Source organism: Mustela nigripes, chromosome 9 (assembly GCF_022355385.1).
Source record: "Mustela nigripes isolate SB6536 chromosome 9, MUSNIG.SB6536, whole genome shotgun sequence".
NCBI lineage: Eukaryota > Metazoa > Chordata > Mammalia > Carnivora > Mustelidae > Mustela > Mustela nigripes.
The window spans coordinates 84,795,176-84,821,045 of record NC_081565.1 but is presented as its reverse complement, the minus strand read 5'-3'; the positions used below and the strand labels follow the sequence as shown (position 1 = coordinate 84,821,045).

Sequence of the window (25,870 nt, the reverse complement as noted above, 5' to 3'; positions counted from 1 at the left end):
ACAGGGGGCAGTCTGTCCAGATGCAGGAGATCCCGTATCAATTATTCATTGCCTGCCTGCTTTTTATGCACATAGTAGAAGTAGGTGCCTCTGAGATTTCCACAAATTTCTTTACACCTTTGGCCAGTTTCTGAAATAGTCTCATGACTTCACAGAAGAGAAGGATCTACATTGGCTGGTTTCAGGTTTGACTCTGGTTTATTGTTGGTTCTGCAGATCAGGATCTCAGGGATTTACGTGGACAAAATAATTTTTGACATCCTGGGTTATCTGAAGGTAAGAAGCAGGCGTGAAAGAGGCAAGAAAGTAAAGGAAGGAATGGGGCTGGTGATGATAGGCAGTTAGGGAAAGACGAGTGCTTTGGAGGAGCCGTTGCTGACTTTGTGCAGTACGGAAACTGCCTTGGTCCGGGTACCCCCACTGCCTTCATCTGCACGTGCTACAGCGATGTAGTCGATCGACTCTGCAATCTGCCGTGAGTTTGCAGGAAAATAGAAGCCAAGTTCTTGCTCACTTGCTGGTTACAACAACTTTGGACAAGTCTTTTAAATCTTCTTGCTTCAGTTTCTTCACCCATGAAATACATAGTTATTAATAAAAATACCTCTGCCATGTCTTCCTGGGACTACTGTGGGGGTCCAGTGAAATAATGTATGTAAAAATTTTATAAGTGGTCAAGCTTAACTAAATAGTTGACGATTAGCCAGCCTTCCAAGCCACCTTAGCTTTCTTACTTTGCCCTGGGCTCCTGTTTTCAGGTTTCCACCATCTTCTCAGCAGGCATTAGGCTTAGTGAAACATGGCGTGCTCTGTTAATACAGTTATCAGTGCATGAGTGTTTTCGTGACCTTGATCCTTCTCCCATTGGTGAAAGCTACTGGTTGGAAAAAGTCAAAGGAGGCAGCACAAATGCAGAGAGAACTTTAATCTACTATTGGGTGACTGAGGATGGATGGAGACAGAGCGCTCAGCGGGACAAGTGTCTGGGCATCCCCGTGCTTTCTGCCTTGTCCTCATAGTCTCACTCATTGCCTTGATGTGCCATCATGGCCCACGTCCTCATAATTTCGGGTAAGGATAAAAAGTGCCTGTATGGTCTGGGGAGAAGAAGGGGATGGTCTTACAAGGCTAAGGTTGTAGGTGAAGTTTTAGGTATGTTATTAGATGTAGAGAAAATCTACTCCTGTACGGTAGTGCTTCTCCAGATTGTAGCGTGGAGTTCCTCAGGCTTATTTGATCTCTTCTTACCATACTGATTGTAGGCACATCCTCACTCAGCCCAGCTGAAGACACCTTAGTGTCATTGTCAAAAGCATACAGCGTGTGTTACAAATAGTAGTTTTTATTAAAATATGAAATTTTGGAAATACTTAGTAAAAATATACTTGTTTTACCTGATTCTGTAGAGCACACAAGACATATGAAATTATTTTAATTAAAAAAACTTGTCCTTTTGAATTTGGAAGAAATTATAAAGTATAATTATATGAATTTGGTATTCTTTACAATTTGATAGTACAGTATCTATTTTTGTGTGTTTAGTAATATATGCAGCGTTGAAAGCACTGAAAGTTGCATAAAATAAAAATGTGAAATGTGTTCCACATTTATTTTGTTGTTTTCTTGTACCAAATGGAATTCATTCAAATGATACACTGCTGAATGCTGCCTTTTATCTATTTAAAAACAAATTTAGAAATAAGTGTTTTGTCTTTTAAAAATTATAATATTCAAACCCATAAATTCTGCTTGAATGGAACACATTAGAGGGAATAGTCAAAGGCAGTGGGATAGCCTTAACTTTAGTATCCTGTCATATGTGATGGTATTAAACTTGTTGGTTGATCCAAAAATACTTCACCATCATAGATAATTTTTCATTGGATCATTGTCTCTTGCTTTGAAAAGAAATTGCCCCAGCTTTGTTTTGACACTGGCTTTCAAATAACTTCTAAGCTTTTTTTTTTCTTTTTAACACTTATGAATTGGAAACCACCCATTTTTCTGTGGTGATATCCTATTTTAATTGATGTCACCTAATTAAAAAAATTGAAGTCATTGTCTTGACTTATAAGCTTCAGGTCATTATTAAAACAGTGCTTTCTAACAAAGTTGTCACTTTTTGAGTTCTTACTCTGTATCAGGCTCTGTTCTAAGCCCTCAGAAGGCATTAACAGTCCTTACGAACACCATAGGAAGAACGAGATACTCTCATTTTACAATTTATTTCTGTTTTACAGTGGAGAAAACGGAGTCACTGGCTGTAAAATGACTTGCCCAGTGTCACGGCCACCAGCTGTGGTGGGTATATGCATTTGGGCCATGTGGACTGAGAGTTCGGTCGTCTTAATTATTATATGTCCTGTGTCCAAACATAGAGAACTTACATGTAAAACACAAAATGCTCACATTAGTCAGGCACAGGCCAACAGATATGCACATCTGTTTTTACAAAACCTTTATCGGCTTTTATTATGTGAAAATAGACATTTGAAGAACTCAGATATGTGTGTAATGTAGCTACTAGCAGAGACTGATCATTTAAAAATATTTACAGTTATAAACCCTATTAAGCAAATCATATGTTCTTCCTGGAACAGTTTCCTCTGTAAAATTTGTAAGTTTACAAATTTTAGAAAGATTTCTAGGATTCTTCCAGATCTAATATTTTATGAATTCATGATCCTTTCTTTTATTCTTAAGTTCTTATTTTGCTTACTTGAAAATCTGTTGGTTGACTAAAGAAGTCGTTCAGCTTCTTTCTTCCTTCTCTCTTATTCATTGCGGTGGTAAGGCATCTCATAAATTATAATATGTTTTATTATCATTCAGTTCCAAATACCTTCTAATTTTCTTTTTTATTTTTTTCTTGGATCCTTGGGTTATTTGGAAGTATATTATTCAGTTTCCAAGTATTCGTTGATTTTCAGGGTCTTTTTCTGTTATTGATTCTAATTTAATTCATTGTGGTCAGACAAATTACTTTATAAGATTTGAGTTCTTTGAAATTCATAGAGAATTGTTTGGTGGTTGGAACATCGTCAGTCCAGGCAAATGGTTCAGTGTGTCGTTGGGAAGGATACGTATTCTGTGATGGTGGGGTAGAGTGTCTCGTAACCGTTAATTAGGTCAGGTTGGTGGATGGTTCTGAAGTTTTCTATATCCTTTGATTTTCTGTCTACTTATTATTTTATTGAAAGATAAATGTTAGAAATCTCCATCTATGATAGTGCATTTTACCATATCTCTTTTTCAGTTCAATCAGGTTTTGCTTTATGTATTTTGAAGTTCTCATAGCAGGAATGTAAACGTTTGGGACTGCAAGTTCTCTTGATGAATCGGCTCCTTTCTCATTATGAAATGACCCTTCTTGTTCCTTTTTGAAAAAAGATTTTATTTATTTATTTATTTATTTATTTACTTGACAGAGAGAGACAAGTACGCAGAGCAGCGGGCAGGGGTAAAGGGAGAATCAGGCTCTCGGAGGAGCAGGGAGCCCAGTGTGGGACTTGATCCCAGGACCCTGAGATCATGACCTGAGCCCAAGGGAGATGCTTCACTGACTGAGCCACCAGGTGCCCCTGACCCTTCTTCCGCTGTTCTGTTTTCTGCTTTGAAGTTTACTTCATTTGGTATTAAAATATAGCATGGTATATCTTTTTCAGTCCTCTTCCTTTTAACCTCTGACACCACATTTATAGTGGATTTCTCATAAAAAACATTTAGCGTGGTTTTTGTTTCTTATATGATTTGATCATCTCTGCCTTTTCGTTGGTTTCTTTAAACCGCACTTTATGGGATCATTGATATGGTTAGGTTTGCATCTACCATGTTGCTCTTCATTTTCGTATCTGCCCTACCTAGTCTTTGGTTCTTTTTCCTCTTTTTCTTCCAGGTTACTTGAGTAATTTTATGATTCCATCTTATATCCTTTATTGGCATATTGTGATACCTCTTTGTTTTATTCTCCCAGTGGTTCCTGTATAACTCACAGTATGCTTCCTTAACTCACCACAATGTACTTCTGTGTGATGTTATACCTCTGCATGTACAGTATAAGAGCAGCCAGTGAACTTTTTTTTTTTAAGATTTTATTTATCCACTTGACAGAGAGAGATCACAAGTAGGCAGAGAGGCAGGCAGAGAGAGAGGGGGAAGCAGGCTCTCCGCTGAGCAGAGAGCCCCATGCGGGGCTCAATCCCAGGACCCTGAGATCATGACCTGAGCCAAAAACAGAGGCTTTAACCCACTGAGCCACCCAGGTGCCCCACAGCCAGTGAACTTTAGCAGCGGCTGGGGCATCGGGACGGAGGACGCTACTGGAATCACGTGTAGTGTGGATGTGGGAGCTTGGAAAAATGCCTCTCTTCCTACTGGGTATTGTTCCTCCCATAGGTGGAAGGGTAACATCCTTTCTCTTTCTGGGTGTGTAGACTGAGGCTCAGGTTAAAGTGACTTCAGTAAATGGCAGAAACAGGCCTGACATAGCATTCACATAAGAATACGAGTCTGGAAGTCAGGTCGACTTCAATTCAAATTCTAACACTATTGCTTGCTCAATAAGTGACCCTAGACAAGTTATTGAATGATTCTAATTTAAAAATAAATTCTAAAAAATTTTGAGAGAGAGAAAGTGACAGACAGAATGGGTAGGGGAAGCAGCAGAGGGAGAAGGAGAAGGAGACCCCCGGCTGAGCAGGGAGCCCGATGTGGGGCTCTTTCCCAGGGGCCTGGGCTCATCATCTGAGCTGAAGGCAGATGCCTACTGAGCCACTCCTAACAATTCTAATTTTTATGCCTAAAATGAGGGTAGTAATCATCAGTTGTTCTCTGTGCTCACATAGCTTTTGTTTTCTATTTCTGTTGTCAAAATTAAATGGAGTAGTATTTATAAAGCACCTAGTTAAGTTGCTTGGCACACTGTAGGACTTGAACAGTATTTGACATGAGAGGGTTGTGGAACTTAGGCCTGACTCCCAAGTAAGTGCTTTTAGTTTACTTTCATAATCCGCTACCTCTTCAGACTTTAGTTTGTCCTTTAGACCTAGAAACATCTGTATATATGTAGGGAATAAAGAGTTAACAAAGACGAGGTTACTTACTGTGAGTCTGATAGTTAAACCCCATAGGTTCAGAGTTTAGAGGAGATCTAGACAGTAACTAGCGCTCCATGAAGGCTAGAGGCTGGAACAGTCACGGACATCACTCACTATCTTCTAGGCGTTGGCACAGAGAGAGAGGTTGAGGGGTCAGAGAGGTTGGGGGGGCTGCGAACGTGAATGTCACAGATCCCATTGTGTCGCGTTGGCAAAGAGGCAGTTCATATCATGGGACCAGAATTTAGGTCAGTGAAAGTAGGGGCTGGGAGAATAGATTTGAAGGTCATCGTAATACACAAGTGGACACTGAAGCTGCAAACTATTATTTGAGGGACAGTGTGTGCAGAGTGGAATGCAGAAGGGCCAGGATGTGTCTTAGGGGAATATTCCGTTAGGGAAAGATCAACGAGGAGGCAGTCAGGGAATTTAATGATTTCCTCATCTTGCCACCTTTTTAACATCTAACGTTACTGGCATTGAGCAAGTGAATATTTATTGAATTTGGGTTGGACATAGTTTGTGAGCATAATTTATGAGTTTTATTCTTAGATAGAGTGGGAACAGTTATTGAACCCATTAAATCCTGCCTAACCTGGGACGCCTGGGTGGCTCAGTTGGTTAAGCAGCTGCCTTCAGCTCAGGTCATGATCCCAGCATCCTCGGATCGAGTCCCACATTGGACTTCTTGCTTGGCAAGGAGCCTGCTTCTCCCTCTGCCTCTGCCTGCCATTCTGTCTGCCTGTGCTTGCTCTCTCTCCCCTTCTCTCTCTGATAAATAAATAAAATCTTAAAAAAAAAAAATCCTGCCTAACCTAATGTCCTTTTTTGGGAAGAGAACAAATAAAGTTCTTGAGTCTCCCAAACTGGCATGTGTGTGAACACCCAAGAAGTCCCTAGTATTTGTAAATTTCTCACTGATGTTGGAGGACCATGATTTTCCTCTTAAGAGTATCTTTTTGTAACAGTTGCAGTTTTCAAATTTGAAACCCAAATTTGTTTCCATTCACTTGGAAACACAGAAAACAAACAAAAACTTGTAAGCAGAGGAGCTATGGCGAGAACATAGGCTTCCGAGTCAAATGAAACTCCACGTGGATCCTGCTGTTGTCTTTGAGGAGTGGTCGAACCCTCGGAGAATTGTTGGGTCTCTATGGACCTCAGTGCCCCATTTTTATGGAGTAGAGAACAACACACATTTTACAAGGTTATCGAGAATTGAAGTATTAAATTTAGTTGTAGGCATTCAATGAATAGTCAGTTAAAAAATGGAATGTATCTAAGGAGTTGAAAATGGAACAAAACAACCCTGATTTATTGGGAGCACAGTTGGGTACCAAACAGCAGCCTTTCCTTTTTTCATTTTCTCTAGGTAGAGGATGTAATTTTTTTCTGTTTCCTAATTTATTACTCTCAGTATTCATCCTCCCACACTGACATACTATGCAAAAAAGCATAAAAGGTTTTTCACTTGCAGTCTTACTCCCAGTTGCCAAGAGAACTGCTATCCAGGACTGCACAACGCGGCTCATGTTTGTTCTGTCTTGACTCCGAAGGTGTTAAAGCAGTGAACTGTTAGGTTAAATCCATATTCAGGAAGCATTTGTTCCTTGTTTTCAAAGCCAGAAGAAAGGGAAGCAGGGATGAATTCCTCAAAGAAATTGTGTCCAGAATCTACAGTATTTGTAGATAATTTCCTCTATTGAGGTTTTAATTTTTTTCTCCTGTTGAATCTATACATGAGAAAGAGTATAATCTAAATACGAAAGGGGAGCCATTTACCAAAAAAAAAAAAAAAAATCAAATCGAAAGTGTTCACTCCTGAGCAACTCAAATCATAAACTATAATAGGATATCCCTGAAATATAAATTTAACTCCCATGTAAAAGATAATTCAGTGATCTGTTCTTGGGAGGGAACTTGAATCCCTTAAATTATGAAGTGTTAATTATTGTTGAGGCTTATTCATAATTTTCAACAAAAAATTTATTGGGTAAATTGAGTACACTTAAAAAGTTCTTCTTGGTGTGTGTTACGTTATACTTTAACAAATATTTTAATAACATTTTGAGAAGGTAGAGTTGTTTTGTGTGGGGCAGGTTCTTTTTAGGAGAAAAGGTTGTGACTAAAAGAAAAAGTTTAGATGTTCCTATAAAGTAACAAATTTTATAGACATTTATGTGTTTTATATATTTCCCAAGGAAAGGGTGTTTTGGGTTTGGGGGGTTTTCCTGTTAAACTGAGATAAGTTTTCACATAAGCCTGTGTTTTAAGTACCAACCTTAAGATGTGCCATTTTTAGATTGATCAATATAAAACCCATTAGAGTTTTGGTTTTTAAAAAAATTGTTCTGTTCTCTCTCTATATTGATTTTTATTCAACTCGTATTACATAATAAACACGGATTTTTAGCATTGGCGGTAGCCTTATTAATTTTCAGTTTGGAAGAGAAATAGGTTTTAGTACAATTGCCAGCAAAAATAATTTAATAAGTGGGCAGTTTGTAGTCTTTTTTTTTTCTGGAAGTTCAGTTTGTAGTCTTTTTTTTTTTCTGGAAGTTCAAAGATAGTCATAAATTTCCATCCCTTTCTAAAAACAACTTTGCGATGGGGTCGACCTGCCTGTAAAATGGGCAGCCTCCTGTTTTGGAACCAGGTGACAGCTTCTGTTGCAGCCACATTGCGTCTGTGGAAGCCACCTCGGGGACTCACCGATTTCACTGACTTAACCTGGGTTTGGAGCAACAGCTGTTGACCTTCAGAAAAGCCAGCGTCACCCTTTGTGCCTTTCTTTTATGACTTTTTACCCAATATATTTACTTTAGGGGAATGATACTTGTGTTCAGAGCCCTCTCAACAAGAAAAGGCAGCAAAATGCATGAATAAATCTGTCCTTATTAAGGTCTTTGCTCCTTTTGCCTTTCTACTGCTAATTACTAGTTCCGTACTTAAAGTAGAGTCACCTTGCAGTCGTCTTAAGAGCAAGATTCTGTAACTCATAACACCCCTGCTGAAGTGCTATGGTAAGTGCTTCCTGATAGAGATTCAACCACATAGATCATGGCCCAATCAGTGACTCAAGGTCATCACCTTGAAGGGCATGTCCAGCCTTAATGTCCCCGAGCCTAAATTGCTCCGAACATAGCCATATAAAGTAAAGCAATACAACATAACTAGTGTTTACCTTTCGTGGTCTTGAGATAAGAGTGGTTCTGCTACAGTCAGGAAAGGACAAGCCAGGAATATGCAGCACCGGCGACCTGATTTCACAGTACGCTTTGTACTGATACGCCGACTGCTTCGGCCATAGAGCTCATCTCTTAAGTTTTGGAGAAGAGTACGGTTGTCTATTTTTGATGTCTGTAATGAAATGCTGTGTCTAAGGTCAAGCCTGTGGTTCATGTTAGAATTAGTTGTGAAGATACACAAAAGTCATCTCAAAGGAAAAAATGACCGGTGTAATTAAGCTACGTGGCTGCCTCGGCTTACGTACTCAGAGCAGTTTGGAGGGGCTGTCATGTGGCTATAATTTAACTGGGCCTTGTGAGGTCCTTACTCTTAGGAAGGGGGAGCAGAGTGGGGAACAGGGCAAGAGGAGAGAAGTCAGAAAGGGACAGAGAGCGAGGGACAAGGAAAGGTGAGGAAGAATGATTTATTAACATTCTCCTGTTATCTTAGTTGAAAAGAATATATCATCCAGTATTGAGTCAGGAATTTTGTAAGGAAATCTTGTAAGGAAAAGGCACAGAGGTTTCCTATGTAAATAACCTTTCAGTTGCATTCAGGAAACACCATCATTTTAAATCTGGTTTGTGTGAAAAATGATTCCATGGAACCATGAGAAGTAATCAGCTCATATTGGTATATGGTTTTGAATAGAATATGTAAACGTTAGCTTAGTGTTTTGGTACTAGAAAATCATTTCTGTTACCTTCAGAGGAGAGGTTACAGAGTTGATATAATTTTTGAATAGATCATACTGGGAAGTTGTTCGCTACTGCCTTGCTTTAATATCCTTCAAAATTGCAGAAGTGCTTCTTGTACGCAAATTAGCTGTGGACAACTTGTGAGTTAATAAAAACCAACAGTGTGCATCAAATGGATAAAAAAGTCAAACAACGTGGCTTGTTTCGGAGTTACAGAACAGTGCAGAACAGTTTCAAAATCTTTTTAAAAGAAAGCCTGAGTGTAATACGGAAGGAGGTAATTGCAAAACATTTTAACGTGAATAAATAGTACAAGTTGTGGAAAGCTTGTAAACCTGCCACCTACAACTGATTACCCTTATGAGCATTTTATGCTGTTTGACAGTGAAAAGTGCACCTTATAAAAGCTGTTACCCAAACCATTACATTTAAAAGGTTTCTGTCTCACACCCCAAAATTACACGTATTTGCTGCAAGTGAAAATTCAGAGTTTGTTCCCTGTTTATTTTCGTGGCAGTTACTGTGGTGTTGAATTTCGCTCTTACCCCTTCCTCCTGGTAAAGTAGAAATCAGTCTTTTTGGTTTATTTCTGTGTAAACACAGTGAGTTTGTGTATTGTACATTATATACAGAGATGACGTAATAATAAAACCGTGAGCCCAAAACATTCAGACACTCCATATAACAATAAAGTACTGAACCTCTGTCACCAAGATGCTCCGTGTAGCTGAGAAAAAAAAAACAGTTTTACAAGATGATCCAGGATTTCTGCAAAATAGGAAACTCAGTGAACCATTTTGGTTGATATCTCCACACACATACAAAGTTCGACTTACTTGAAATCTTGTTAAACACCCAAAAACAGTGCCTTATTCATTTATGTGAGAAAGAAACTTGGAAACGTCTAAGAGCGCCTCTTATTCTAGGATTTCATTCTCCATGTTATGAGCGTTTCTCTTATTGTATAATAAGCACTTTGAGATTCCGGCAGGCCTTGCTACTTCTTTTTGAGTGCCTGCCTTTTTTCCTTCTCTTATAAACCATAGTCTGTTAGAAAGAGCTGTTGACTGGGCATTGGCAGTTCTGAGTTCTAATGCCAGCTCTGATCCTAACAAATCTATTTTATTGGTCTCAGGTTTCCTGTGAAACGGGGGCCTGAACTTGATGATCTCTGGTTATTCTTTTGGTTTACAATGTTGTGATACTGGGAGATAGGCCAATTATCTGAAAACCTATCACACCTTAACCTTCACCCCTCCAAAACGTGTGGAGTGATGGATGTACGGAATGCATAATTCTCCCTACAGGCCGTTTGCTAAAACATAAACTGAATGGAAGTTTTGTTCTATTTACCAAGTACTCTAATTTATCAATTTGCCTAAGAACCAATTTTCCAAATTATCAACTGCCTGAAATATGTTTGTGTTAACTACGTGTAAAGTTTATCACAAATCACACTGCATAGAATAGTTGTAAGAGCTTTTGAAATTTTTGGTGGGAAGCATTAATTAGTTTTAATTTGGTCTTAATTTTTCTATAGCAATTTCACTGCAGACTCTTGGCAGCAGCAGTATTTATCAGTCCAATTCAGCTGAGTGCCAAATTTATCATTGATATTTCATATACCAAAGACCTTTCAGTTGCTTAAAACAGAAGCAACATATTTATCTAGTTAAACTGGTTAGCAAATTTGTGAATTAAGAGACGTGCAGAATGCATTTAATGGATGAAAAACATGTTGCAAAAAATAAACCTTCCTTATTATCATTTGTAAACTCCATGGCATTCAAGATACACACAGCCCTTTGGTTTAAAAGAAACAAGTTCTTTTTCTCAAAAGTTACTGGCCCAGAAAATGGCAAAATTCCAGGATACAGTTCTAGGTAGGCTGTTGTGCTAGCTTGGAACAAAATTTTAGACAAACTGAAACATTGACTTCATCCATATGAGCATCAAAGAAATCTTCAAAAGGCCCCTTTAAAAAAATTTTTTTTCTTAAAGATTTTATTTATTTATTTGACAGAGAGAGAGATGACAAATAGGCAGAGAGGCAGAGAGAGGGGGGAAGCAGGCTCCCCGCTGCGCAGAGCCCAATGTGGGGCTCGATCCCAGGACCTTGAGATGATGACCTGAGCTGAGGGCAGAGACAACCCACTGAGCCACCCAGGTGCCCCACAAAAGGCCCTTTTTAAAATTTTTTTTATGAATTTGTTATGTAATTTTGTAGATGATGATTACAGGTGAAGTCAGCTGACTTCTCTACTCCAGGTCTGCAGGACTAAAATTGAGGTGTTCCTGCCTGAGCTCTTTATCGGTGGGTTTTATTAACATAGAATGTATTATTTGTTTCAGGAGTATAGGTCTGTGATTCATCAGTCTTACACAATTCACAGCACTCACCATAGTACATACCCTCCCCAGTGTCCGTCACCAAGCCCCCTCCACTCTAGCAACCCTCAGTTTGTTTCCCAAGATTAAGAGTCTCTTATGGTTTGTCTCCCTCTCTGATTTCATCTTGTTTTATTTTTCCCTCCCTTTCCCCTATGATCCTCTGTCGTGTTTCTCAAATTCCTCATATCAGAGAGATCATATTATAATTGTCTTTCTCTGATTGACTTATCTCACTTAGCATAATACCCTCTAGTTCTATCCATAACATCGCAAATTGCAAGATTTGGGGATTTTTTGATGGCTGCATAGTATTCCATTGTATATATATACCACATCTTTTTTATCCATTCGTTGATGGACATCTAGGCAGGCTTTTTCCATACTTTGGCTATTGTGGACATTGCTGCTATAAACATTGGGGTGCATGTGCCTGTTCAGATCACTACATTTATATCTTTAGGGTAAATACTCAGTAGTGTGATTGTTGGGCTATAGGGTAGCTCTATTTCCAACTTCTTGAGGAACCTCCATACTATTTTTCAGAGTGGCTGCACCAGCTTGCATTCCTACCAACACTGTAGGAGGGTTCCCCTCCAAAAGGCCCTTTAAAATGGTATGAATTATGTCAAGAGTATACATAGTTAAAAGATACAAGTTTTGAGTGAACTTCTCAATTTCCCAAATTGACCATTAGAACAATTCCTAGCAAGCCGATTTTTGGCAAAATAGACCCAATGATAGCATATTGCTATCACCATCTCTGCCAGGGTTAGGGGACAGTGAAGCTTTAATGAAAAGTACTACTCTCTTTAGAATTCAGGTATTTTTTTTTCCTCAGCCGTACCCTCTAGCCAGAGTTGGAACCATTTGGAAGGTCTTATGCCTCTGTGCATGTTTTGTGTGTGAATGATGTACTTACTATGTATCCAACTAACTTTGTGTGTGTCTGTGTGTGTGAGAGAGAGAGAGAGAGAGAGAGAGGGCACACACAAGAGACAGAGACAGAGACATGGCTGCCACAACATAGATTTCCTTTTTAACACTTTCTGACCCGTGACTCAAATGCCAAAAAGCCTACCTGTATTGATAGCTCAGCAGAGGCAGAATAGAATCTTACACAATCCAGCATTGCTAAGATGTACAGAATAGGGTAGACAGCTGTCTTGTCAGGTGGTCCGTGTTGCTGGAAATAAAAGTAAGATGATTTTAGACCCTAACATGTCATGGAGAACTGGTGACTGGATTGGAAAAACTACAGCATGTCCAATTCCTGTACTGTAGAAGTTTTAGAAGCCTGCTGCTTTCCACAGGATGACGTAATCCCTGGTCTGTAGAACCTTCAAGTTGTCATGTTATAAGCCTATTACAGCATAGGGCTGGGTTAAAAAAAAAAAAAAAAAAAGGAAAAATTGGATTTTTGCTCCTGGAATCTAATAGGTGGATACATTCAAGCCCTCACTCTGCCCGTTCGTAGCTGTGTGACCTTGGGGCTCATAGAGTTATTTAAGCTTTAAGCCTAGGTTTTCTCATTAGTAAAAATGAGATAATAATACTACCTACCTCAGGATTTCTGGACAGATGAAGTAATACATGTGGAACCTTCCATAAATGTGTTAACTGATTTGTAAGTAGAGGCTTCTTGGAATACCTTTTTCTGTGGAAAGTTTCATTGATTGTTAAGAGACCATAGAAGAATGTCAGTTGAATGTTGCCAAGCTCAAGTAAATTTCAAGTGGTTAATTAATGATGAAGTTAGAACAATTACTATTAGGCTAATCATGTATTCTTAGCATTTCAGCTATGAAAATTAAAGATCTCTGAGTGCTTCTGTCTCGTAAAAACAAAGGAAGCCTACCAGGCCACCTTTTCTAAGATGACATGATTAGAGCATTGGATCAGAATCCTCAATTCAGCGAATCAGGTGTACTTATTAAAACAAAGTAAATGATGTGTCAGGAGGTTCAGAGCAGTAGCTGAAGACTTAATTTGCTCATTTGAGTTTATTTAATCCTTATCTTGTTTCATTTTTAAAGAAATTACACACAAAACCTGTTGAGGCTTACAAATCTCAGACTAGGGGAGTTGTTAAAAAATTCTGCCGTAATGAGAATTGAAAGCAAAGTCACACTGGAACATTAGGCGAAAACATCCTTAATGAATAACTTGATTGGAAATGGTTCTAATAGAAAATTATATTTATACAGAGTTTGAAGTATGAAATGCCTCTGATACTACGTACTCTAATAGTAATGTGTCAGCAGGGTCTTAAACTCATCCCCCCTCCCTTTTCAAAAATTATCTATTTATTTATTTATTTCTGAGAGAGAGAGAGAGAGAGAGAGAGAGCAGGGGAGGAGGGAAAGAGGGAGAGTGAGCCCGACACAGGGCCTGACCCACAACCCTGAGATCATGACCTGAGCTGAAATCAGGAGTCAGACACCTTACCGACTGAGCCACCTAGACTCCCCGAACCCATTCCCATTTTTATTCATCTGTTCATTCAGCAAATTGAAGATCTTTGTGTTAGGCACTGTTGCATATTTGTGGGTGGAAAGGAGGCATAGTCTTTGTGCTCGTGGCATTTATCATGTGGTTGGAGAGACCGTTACCCTACAATATGATACTTTGCAATGCACCGAGTAAAAATAAGGTCATCTGGGAACACCCAGGAGGATGCCAGTCCCACGCTTGTTAAGCAGAATGCATAGTGGTAGTCTGGAAGGCTTTCTGGGTGAAGTGGAATTTATCCCAAGATCGAAAGGTGAAGTGAAAATGAGAGAAGGTGGGCGAGAGGAAGTCGGAGGGCACTCTTGGTTCGCAGACCCTGGGCTTGGGGACCTGAGAGGAGCTGCACATGCTTGGATTGTAACGCAGCGTTGGGAAGAGGGTGGCCAAGAGCTCTGTGCCCATCAACTTAGACCTTTGTCGTTTGTCCCGAGGGCCCTGGGGACCAACTGCTGGGCGTGGCCTCCACTCTGGGGAGATGAAGGTACATGAGGAGACTTTTGAGAGAGATGAGGAAGCAGCATCATTGGCCTGGTTCGGTTTGGCAGGTGAAGGCAAACATACGGTGATCAAGAAAATGACTGGGACAGGACAGTTATTATTCGTGTTCTCTCAGGGACAACGACGAGGTCCCTTACCATTCAAGTGCCAGAGGAGGAGGGAGGGTAGAAAAGAACTCAGTACGTGAACTTCACACGTACCTGAAACATTACAGAACGACAGTTGCTTTGAAACATAAAGAACTTATGGTTGATTTCAAGCATATTAATAACTGCAGTTAGGGGCATTAGCCATGGATTTATGAGGCAGCCTGAGATAGTGGCCCACCGTAGAAGAAACTTGTTTTTGGAGCCAAGAAAATACTTTGGACTGAGTTGGAAAGACAGCCGTACATGGGGTGGATTAACAATGCCCATAAAATAATCTCCAAAGGGACATTGTCTTTGATTCCGTGTAATTGATTTATTTCAAGTACTACTGATTTTTAGAGAGAAATAATTTTTTGTGTTAGTTTTTTGTGTGTGTGGAGTTGGCCGGCATCTTCAGTGTGTTTTACTTTTCGTCCTTTGTGCAAGCCTTTATTCCAAGTGTATACACATGCATTTTATAATGAAAATCGAGGTAAAAGCTTCATTTGATTTAATAGCATGTTTTACAGTGTTTCCAGAATTTATATGCGTGAATATATAGATTTTTTTCCAAGTCCACCCACACCCCTGTTCACGACGTTTGCCAAAAAAATGGCATTAATGAGAGTTCAGTTCTTTAAGATACTGTACATTTAAAGTGGGGTATATTATTTCCATTATTAGCAGTGTTATTACACAGTATTATTTTCCCCTTTTAGATGTGTTGATCTCTCTGAGCCTGTCATTAGGATAGTTGGGAACTGTAAAAGGCTCTATTCTCTACTTTTATAAAAGGAAAATGAGAGGAAAAAAAATAGAAAAATTTCTTGTGTAGGCAAGAGAATCCAAGAAGAAAGTTGTTATTGGAGCTCTCTCTGGTGTGAAAAAAATTAAGCATTCCAGTTCTTGCCTTCATACCCTGTAAAATCCAAAGGAAATCCTCTTGTTGGGGGGTGACACTACCTGCTTGTTTTCTTTTGTAGCTCTTTAAGTAATACTGCCTGGGAAGCTAATCTTTACCACCTGTGTTCTCACCCCCTCTAATGTAAGACCACTGAGAAGCCCTCGTTGGTGAGCCTTTTCGTGTGAATCTCATAACATAACGTAGGACGGTTACTTTCACGTGAGCGAATAAAGCCACACAAGTGAATGCGGGGAAAGAAAGCGAAAAGTTACGTGTGTGAAGTTCAGGGTATGTAGGAAGAAGGACCAGATGCTGGTAAGGCTAGTTCCAAAGGGGATTACTTGTTTGCTTGGTGGAATAAAACATCTGGATTCCCCACCTATATGCTCTTTTCCATTCGAGGTCTTCAAAAGAAGCACCGATGCTCTTCTCGGTTTGCATGGAAGGTAGGAGAATTAATGTCTTGGTTCTGGATTGGGCAGTAAGCACTGGGTGGTGTCATAAGGAAGGGATCATATTTGATAGTGACATTTGGGAGTGTGTGTTACTAGATTGACTTTGTTCAGGAGCGAATGAGAAGCGTCATGGTTTTACCAATGAATAGGTCTGTAGATACAATCTGTCTATAATATATAAAATCTATATATTTTTTAAATAGGTTGTTCCAGTGGAAACACTGAAGAAGTTGTTTTTTAGACCTGCATTAAAGAGTTTTGAGCCACTTTAGTAGGAAGGGAGACAGAGCTTTGGTCCTGCTGCTGAACAGATCAAAGTCTATTTTTGCAGCTTTCTTTGAGCTTATAAGGCCTGGTTTAGGTTTCAGAATCTAAGACTGACTTTTTTGGGGTGGCTTTTGGCTAAATCGGTCTCTGGAGCCCATGTTGCTTTTAACCAGCAAGTCCAAGATTACCTTGAGGCCACTCAAAGTTTATGGTCATTGGATTAGGAAAGCCCATTTTCAAGAGTTGAAGTTCCATCGATGTTATTCTGTCTCCTGGAGCATTTTTCCAGAGCATATGTTTGTGTCTCTATGAAGAAGAAGATCGAATTGTGGGCTGCATATTATTCAGCAAACCTGCCTTTTCTACTTAAATTATTGTGAGTAACTTTCCATGCTGGCTTTTATAGAGCTGTATGGTATTCCACTATAGGGATACAGGATAAGTTCCCCAATTACGGACACTCTTGTTGCTTATTATTCATTACCCAATTGTATACAATACTTGAATCCTTGTATTACATATGATATTATATATACATACACATTCATTTAATGGGGCCTTTGTTTGGCTTTTTTTTTAGGACATGTTCTTAAATGCAAATTAGTCTGTATTATAACCTCTTTCATCTATAAAATATTTTGTGAATACAGGTTGGTGTAAGTCTCTTTTAATCTGTGATGTGCTTTTTCATATCATAAAGATTATAGGTTTGATAACTTCACAAAAGCATGTTGACTTCATACTGGGTATAGTACATATTTGCAATTTATGTGATACTTGTGTCTCTTCAGATTTAGAGTTCCTTCTCAGTACTCAGAGTCTTCAGAGACTCCTTTAGCTCTTTTAAAGTTGATCTGGCTAAAATGGCCTTAGTGCTGCTGCTTTCTGTGTGGCCGTCTAGGGTCCAATGACAGCTTGCCATAATTGGAGTATGACAGACCGGGGCTTGAATCCCGACTTCACCCCTTCATCCCGTCATCCCTGTGGCCCTGGGCAAATGGATCTCTAAACGTTACTTTCCTGTCTCTAAAATGGGAATCTCTACTTGATAGGTGAAATGAAGGTTAAGTGTGTGCGGGGCATCTGTCACCTGGTAACTGCTCAGCAAAGGTAGCTATTCTTAAATATATCCCTAATAATGAAGACGACAGACTTAGAATTAAGGGCTTGTTGCTTATCATTTTTCAGTGCTGAGCGTTAATATCATTAAATGCTCCATCCAGTAGGTTCTGGCCACTCTCAGGGTTGGATGGACCAAAAGGGAGAAACATTTAGAGCTCTGTCTGTCTGGTACATTTTGTTAAGAATCTTTCTGCGTGTTACATCATTGTGTTGCCAGACTCTCTTTCCAATAGCAAAGAGTGTAGAATACTTACATGTTTTTGTTTCTTTGGTTTTCTTTTCCTTTTCTTTCAGCTGGTATCTGTGCACCACCATTTTTAGCATATGGCATTTAGGTAAGACCTGATTTGCCTCCTAATGAACGTGAGTCGTAGAAAGTGCTGGCATGACACCAGCAGTAGACCGGACAAACACTTGGTTCTCTTTTCCCCAAAATGACCTCTGGGCCTGAAGACAGTGTCTCTTGATAACAAATAATAAAACAGTTCTTATATTATTTCAGTAGTTTGGCTTTACTCATATGTTAGTAGATGGTTTTATTTTTTTAAGTAATTGGTCCTTCAAGATAAAAGCTGTTCAAGTCATGTAATTTGATTTTTTTTTCTCCAGAGAAACAGTTTTTCATACTCTGACTCAAGGGAAGAATTAGTTAAGTGAACACCTTTGTTTGAAAAGTGAAAAAAGTTACCCAGGCAACCTGTATATGTTATCAGTGTGCTGATTAAGCATCACCAGCATTAATCACTGTCATCAGTTATCCCAGGAAGATGACTGCCTAACAGTCTACACTATTATCATTCCGTCATTGTCTGCAGATCAATTTAGTACAAAAGATTAATTGTACATAGACATGAGCACTACAACACGAAACCTAAATAAACAGGCAGAGCTTTTATAATACAGAAAGTCACGCATTTTCCTCTTGCCTCCTTTCAGTCACTTGATTTATTGATTTGATAAAGCTCTGTGTTGTACAATGAATAATACAGAGGTGTATTTTAAATAAGAAAAGGCTGACTACAGTCTGTAGCTTAACCAGTTTCTTGCATTTGTACTAGGCAAAGTGGGAAAAAAGCCAAGTCATAGTGTTTTATGTTTGTAGTCAAATTAATCAGTCAATATATTTTTGCCAGAATTTCAAAATATTACATTTATCACATGATTATTTACCTATATGTATAAATTTTCTAGTATGGCCCATTGTTTTAGGTTATATTGTCTTACTTTGAAAGTTGCTTAATAGCTTTAGGGTTGTTGTTTTTTTTTAAAAAACTGAAATCATCTTAGTCTTTTTCATCATATACTCCTGAATAGTCCAGAAATGTGTATTTTTCATACTAAATTTATGTTCAGGCAAGTAAATAATGGCCTCTCCCCCCCCACCCCCTCCAGCCAGAAAGCACAGATCATTTTAGTTGTCTAATTTTAATAGAGACTTTTATTGCCCTGGGCATTATGTATACTAATGTTTATTTTCTAAATTTATTCAAGAATGCTGATGCTTAATCAGAACATTAGTAATAAAAATTTTATGTCACAAAACATCAATTATGGTTTGGGATTTTTCTGTGTAAAAGCACACAGATGTGAAACTTCTTGTTCTGTATTTTAAAAGCATTAATTTAAATTCTGACAGTTTTCCCCCCTATAAATAGCATTCTTATACTCTTACGTTGAACCAGGTTTCTAAGTAAATAATTTATAGTTGAATGTCACATTTTAGATGTGACTTATCTTTATTATACCCATTCAATGACTATCATAATAACTTCGGTTAATTTGGTTCAAGTAGGATTTGGAAGTAGCATCTTTTGTTTTTCTGTACTAAGGAAGAAGGAAGACGATTCTCCATTGCACTCAAACATTAAATTCCAAGTCTTTATTTTCTGTACTGAATTAGAACCTGTTACATTCCTCAGTGTGAAAAAAGACAGTACAGTCGGTGTGGTGGAGCCAAACTCTGCAGACCTTGCATTTTTAGAGAGCAAATTATTTCAGGCTGAAGAACCCCAATAAAAATTAGATGGATACTACCTATTTTCAAGCTATCCCAGTTATATAGTTGTGTTTGAAAAGTAATTGATTAGGTCAGACTATTAAACCATTTAATTTGGCAGGTCCATTGTGTGTGATAAAGGGAATCCAGCTGTGAATTTGAGTGTATTAAATAATCTTCAGGAAGTTCCGTAAAGAACATCTGAATGCCTTGAAACTTGCAATAACGCGTGTTTGTTCCAAACACATTTGCTTTGCCTAGGTTTTGCCCATCAGGTTGAAGAAATGCTAATCTCGTCGCATTCAGCAGCTGGGTTTTTGCAATATTCTTTTCCTTCTCCTAGGGGTTAATTAGCCTTCTTTCAAAATGTGGCCTATTTAGCTGTAGCTTCGCATGATTCAGCCCGAGTTGGCTGTACAAAGCAGGACCGTTAACAGGCGGGTGTGTCCAACTGCTTAATTAGCCAGAATAAAAAGGTCCTTTGTCAAACAAGCATCTGTTGCTCTCGACACACCTGACAGCCACATTAGGCAAGGATGACTAGACTGAGATTGTGCATGTCTCTCCTGCAAGAATATACAACTCATTTACATATGGGACGCATCGTGGACCCACGGCAGGGGTTTATTTAGCTTATCAAAATGGATTAATGGGACTGCATTTGTGGCCGATAAACAAATATCACTTGAAAGGAGGCCGTGAAGGAACTGAACTAACCAAATTACTCCCAAACATAAACAAAGCCCAGAAACCACTGCTAGATGAATGGGAACACCTCAGATGTACACACAAACCTTATGCTGGTCTCAAGCGAAACCCACAAGTGAAGCCTGCAAAGACACTACCCTCGGGGATGACTCTTGCTTTGCCGAAATGTTGGAAGGCTACCAGAACACTCTGAATGCCTCAGTGGGTTTAAATGATCTGTTTAGCAGAATTTGGCAGGAGGGTTCTACCCCTCAAACATGCTTTAACATTCTAATTGATCTGCCGTTAAGTCAGGTCTTCAGAATTAATCAGTTAAAATGCCTCTGGAAAAATACTTAGGAGTTGGGTTCTCTTATGGCCTCAGCAGAAAGAGAGAGAATGCTTTCTGATTTTGGCGTCAGAGAGAGAAGGGAGTTCTGTCCATTGTTACTGGAAGGTGTAGATCAAATACAATAGATGGAGAATCCCAAAGACTTTGGCATTCAGGTCCACAGTCTGTAGCTTGTCCTGTGGAAACCCCATTGTCATGTTATTGCAAGGTAATATACACGAAGTAGTGACATCGTGGGCTTTGGACTCAGATAAACCTGGGTTTGAATTCAGGCTCTTCCTCTTACTGGCTGTGTGGTTTTCAGCAAGTTATATAATCCTTTTGTGTTATCTTATGTTGTGTTGTGTTATGTGTTAGGTTGTTACGTTATGTTGTGTTATGCTATGTTATGTTGTTATGTAATCCATTTGTGCCTCGGTTTCCTCCTTTGTTAAGTGGAAATAAGAGTGCTGCCGTTAATGGGAGTCTTCTGAGGATTAAATTGAGGTGTGTTTCAAGAACTTACTGTATTGCATGGCCCTTCTCAGATGAGAGACCAAATTGTGGCCGTGAGTTTTTGACCCAGTCTCTGCCAGGGATGGGACTGAGAGCCTCTTAAGCCATGAGGCCTTGGCAAGGGCAGCCTCCTACTCATAACAGAGGAAGGCAGTGAAATCATAGGAGGATGAAGTTGTGTCTGTCAAGGAGAGATGGAGAGACTGAGTTCTTACCGTTGGCAGGAGCCCGTGGGATGGGGATGAGGGCAGTCACTGCTGAGTAAACAGAAGATGTTCTGGGGGCAGTTACTGGTTGTCCTGGATTGGGCTTTCTGTGCCAGCTTTGAGGTGGCATAGAGCCAGGGCTGGTAGAAAGCTCTCCGTGACTTTCTCACTTGAAGTTGCAAAGCCATCATTTTCCTTCCATCACATTTTCCCCAGTTTCTCCTGCAAAGGTTGCTCCTCCAAAACAGTGGGGGGCCCTTTCCTTCCTTTTCATTCCAAAAAGGTCTCCAGTGTGCTTTTCTTTACTTTCTTCTCTCCTGTCTGTGCAATGTCTAGTCTGAAATCCAGGGCCTCCCTTCTTACTGGGTCTAGTTGTTTAGTGCATGAGCTCTGTTGGTATATCCGAACCCTCCTTTCCGACCTCCAGCTGGTTGACCTTGGTTACGTATGACCTGACATCTCTGGGTGTCCGTTGACTCACCCACAAAATGAGGAGAATCATAGTGGTTGCACGTTTCCCTTAGTAAAGTGGTCAAAACTTGGGTATATCTCTTCTGAATAAAAGAAGCGAATGGGTATAAATGTTATCAAGACTGTCTTAAACCCAAAATGTAATTTTTCCATTTTCAATCTGGGTGTATAAGACAATAATCTCTGGTTATCCTGAAAAGTATCATGAACTCACATGCCTTTAGAGGCCAGACAACTGAAGGGGTATTGCCCTTTATTTCTATAAAACACATAATGTAGGCTCAACTTTTCTAAATTTTCATTTTTTTTTCCTAAGAATCTGGAAATTTTGTTTAACATGGAGATTTCCAATTTTTAAATATTGGCAATTAAGAATTTTAATTTGTAGTAACTTTGAGCCAGAACCTATCTGTGGAGTCTCATATAGTCCATGAGAGACCAGTTTTCAAATCTGTGCCTTTTATCTTCTGATGAGCTCTCTCCGGTAGTTTATTGAGAATTCTTAGGAATTGCTTTAAAAGTATATTTAATATTTTTTTAAAGATTTATTTATTTATTTTTTGGGGGGACGGGCGGCGGTGGGGGGAGAGTGTCTTAAGCAGACCCGGCATTGAGCATGGGGCCCGACGTGGGGCTCAGTCTCACGGCTCTGAGATCATGCCCTGAGTTCAAACCAAGGGTCTGGCACTTAACCAGTCACCTACGGCCCCCAAGTATATTTAATTTTTAAAGAGATTTTTATATCCTTGCATATATGAGGTCTAAAATAGTACATGTCAAGGTATGGGTCATATACCAAAAAGGGTGTGTATACTTGTATGCAGAACAAGGTATAGGCACAGGAGAAAGCCTCGATAAGATTCCCAGCGAGCATAGGGAGAAATAGGAGGGAATTTTAGGGTAGTGTTTTAGAGTTTTAGGTAGTCTCTTCACTCTAAGAGACACCCACTCTCGAATGTGAATGCCTGTAATTGGCAACCTGTCTTCGTTCTTATACTAAACAGATTTCAAAGCCTCCACCTAGCTTGGAGTTGGGAATAGAGGCTAAGAAAACCTCTGTGAAGATGGCATCCAACATCTGGTTCATGCTTCGTTCTCTAGAAAGAGTGCTTGCTAATCCCCTCACTTTCGCTAACAGCTCCTTTGCCGTAGCACAGAATACATTGATGTCTACAAGCATGTGATGAATCAAAGGGCATTGGCTTTGGCTCTCATTTTTGGGTGGGTATATTTTCCCCTTTGGGATTGAATAAAGGGAGAGGCACAGATAGGGTTCCTAATGTGTTCATCCCTTTCCCAAAGTTTGAGAACCAGGGGTGCTTCAGTTAATCTTAACTAGGTGAGAATTTTATGTAGCAGATCCTGTCATTCTCAAACATTTTCAGGCATGTTCATGGTCTTAATGCTGCGAAAGGGGTGTGTGTGCGTGTGTGTGTGTGTGTGTGTGTGTGTGTGTGTGCTTGGAGATAAATACTACAGTTTTAAAAAGGAGCCATCGTTTGGGAGATTTCACATAAAAATCTGAACTTTCAGCCTCGTTTGGAAAATCGGGAGACCTGGCACCTACAGCTTAGCCTTCCCACCAATTCTCAACTTCTTGGAGCTGAACGTTAGTAGCTGACCCAAATGAATGGGGTGGTGGCTACAGTCTCTGTCACTTCCCTCTTTATAAGCTTCCAACCATCTTCAGTCTGTGTGCCCAGGGTCCCTCATCTGTAAATGGAGGAAGTCAGCTCTCCCAGTCATACTGGGTCGTTACATGGATTAATTTGCTCGTACGTTAACATGTAGAGCATTTGGGGAATCCTTAGCTCTTGGGACCAGGCCTAGTCCCATGGCTGTTCCTGTCACCTTGAGTGAGTCTCCACCTCTCTGGGTTTTAGTTTCCTCGTTTATAAAACAAGAAGACTGGATGAGATGTCCTCAGAGGTCCGCTTCTGAAATCAAATGAGATGATAGAAAAGGTTTGAGGGGAAAATTGGAAGAGGGCATGCTGTGACAAAAGATGACGAGGGGCTTAATTTTCTACTTGAAAGAACTGGATACTCCTCCAGAATATTTCTTAGGGAAAATTAATGTTCACCATACTGTTCACAGATTTAAACCATAATGCAGTATTTTTATCAAGCTACCAATTAAATATTGTGTCCTCAAACCCCCAGGAAAGAAAATTAGAATTCTGGGCCCTGCTCAGTAGCAAAGAAATTAATATTTATTCCATTGACTATTTAAATAGCAGAAGGGAATGTTGAGACCAGGAGGTCTGAGAAAGCAGACCTGTTAGAGGACATGCTGCAGAATTTACCCTGTGTTCACAGGTCAGGCATACACGAACTAAAAAATGTGCCAGGTTGAACTTTCAAGGGAGAGGGTAAAATTTTGTCTTTGCTTACAAGTCTCATTTCTATAAGAGTAGTCCTCTCCGTCTTCAAAATACTAAACGTTGTTAGTCTTTGGCTACCTTTGTGTAAAATCAAGGTTGATTTTCCTATCAGTCATACCAAAGGCAGAGCAAATTAATGAGCCTGAGTGATCCTTTGGTTAAATTTTTGGATAGACATTCCTTTTTTTTTTTTTAGGTAACAACATAGTAAGTGCGAGTTTGAAAGGATGTTCAAAATAATTTATTCTAAATTGTACAACTTGATAACATCTTAATGGCCAAAAAAGTGTCTAGAAGATGACATTTTATGACATATTTATATCCAGTTAGGGTTTTTGTACTGAAAATTGAGTATCTGGAAATAATTTTGGACTAGAGTTTATGATTTGATCAAACCAATTTATAATGGATGAGAGGTAAGGAAGGTAGATTTCAATGAAGTTCAACTTTTATAGCCCCAGAATGAGAGGTGCTAAATGGTTTTTGTTTTTTTTTTAATGTGATTTGGTCATTTTCTACATTTATTTAAAAAATGGTCAGACTCTAACCACGCACGGGAGATCAGGGTGGTGTGTTGTCGTAAAGGTACACTCGAGAGTTGAAAGTCACTCCTGGTGGTAGCGGACATCAGGAACAACGCGAGGCGCGCGTTGACAACTTTATCTTTGTTTTGCTGCATTTCAGAGACCATCATGCAGACATCAGAGACCGGGTCGGACACAGGTTCGACAGTGACCTTACAGACCTCTGTGGCCAGTCAGGCAGCAGTGCCTACCCAGGTGGTGCAGCAGGTGCCCGTCCAACAACAGGTAAGGAGCTGCTGTCGTCAGCGAGAATGCTGAGCCTCTCCCTGGGCTGGCTGTCCCTCAGGTGCGTTCTGGCCCCAGGGGCGCAGATAGACGGAGCTCAGCTCACAGGTTAATTCAGCAAATGTTTCTCGAGCCCTTTCTGGATGTGGCAGATTCTGCCCATGCTGGGCTATAGGGATGCAAAAAAAAGTGTCCAAACCATGATCCCTATTCTGGAAGCGTCTCTTGACTCCTGAAGAACACCTTTGTTTCTGCCTCGACCATCCGTCCTCCTCCGTAGGTTCTTCTCTTCTCCCCTCTTAACTCTTTACTACAACTCCCTTTTCCTTTCGTACTGAAATAATCAGCAATCGTAGTTGCCTATAATTGGCTCATAAGAAGTAGTGCACAAAAATGAGAAGTTCCCTGTACCCTCCAGGCAAGGATTTTGCCTTTGTGATGATTTAGAAAATGCCTGGGTACTTTGGTGACTAGAAAAATACTATTGAATGAAAATCAAATTATCATAAAGGTCTGGAGATCTGACTCATCCCATTTAAAAATTGAGAATGAATTCATCATCACATGTTTACTACAGAGCTTATTCATGCTGAGGACACTCGGCTTGTTTTGGAAAGATACTGACGAAATAATGCCAGTTCATGGTTCTAGAGTGTGGATTGGGAACACCTTGGTCTGTCATTTCTTCCAAAGAGCGGTGAGAAAATAAAGGGGAAAGATCATACAGAGCATTATCTTGAGACTTGCGATTTGCCTGCAATTTCTTAGTATCAAGGAGAATCTTTAGCAAACATCGCTCTTAAAATTATAGGAAAGCAGCTAGGGAAAGGGATGGTTTTACCTAAGTGGTAGACTGAGGTATTTAAGTTAAATTCTTTTTAGGAGATAGAAGTGGGGTGGACAGGAACAGTGCTGGTATCCAGGAGAAGCTTTTTTAAAATTTTCCTTTTCCTTTTCGCAACAATCATGTTGTATTTCCTGATGTTCTTACCTTTTTGTTTCTTTCTGAAGATACTCATATTTTTGAAGCTGTTGAAATTTTTTTTTTTTACTGTATATAGTCTGTTTCCATTCAAGCTACTTTGTTCTTTGTTTTGTTTTTTGGGTTTTTTTGTTTTGTCTTGTCTTAGATTTTTTTTTTTTTTTTTTTTTTTTTTTTTTTTTCTTTTTTTTTTT

At 39.5% G+C, this 25,870-nt stretch overlaps 1 protein-coding gene across 11 annotated transcripts in view; it reads left to right on the top strand.

The window, feature by feature from the left end:
- The window catches only part of RFX3 (regulatory factor X3), a 444,560-nt gene that overhangs the window by 257,171 nt on the left and 161,519 nt on the right, over positions 1-25,870 (top strand). For all 11 annotated transcript variants that reach the window (XM_059411948.1, XM_059411946.1, XM_059411949.1 and 8 more), the window contains one exon: positions 24,570-24,694. In XM_059411948.1, coding sequence (XP_059267931.1) covers positions 24,578-24,694 — 117 coding nt within the window. In that variant the 5' untranslated portion in view covers positions 24,570-24,577. The remainder of the gene's footprint in view (positions 1-24,569; positions 24,695-25,870) is intronic.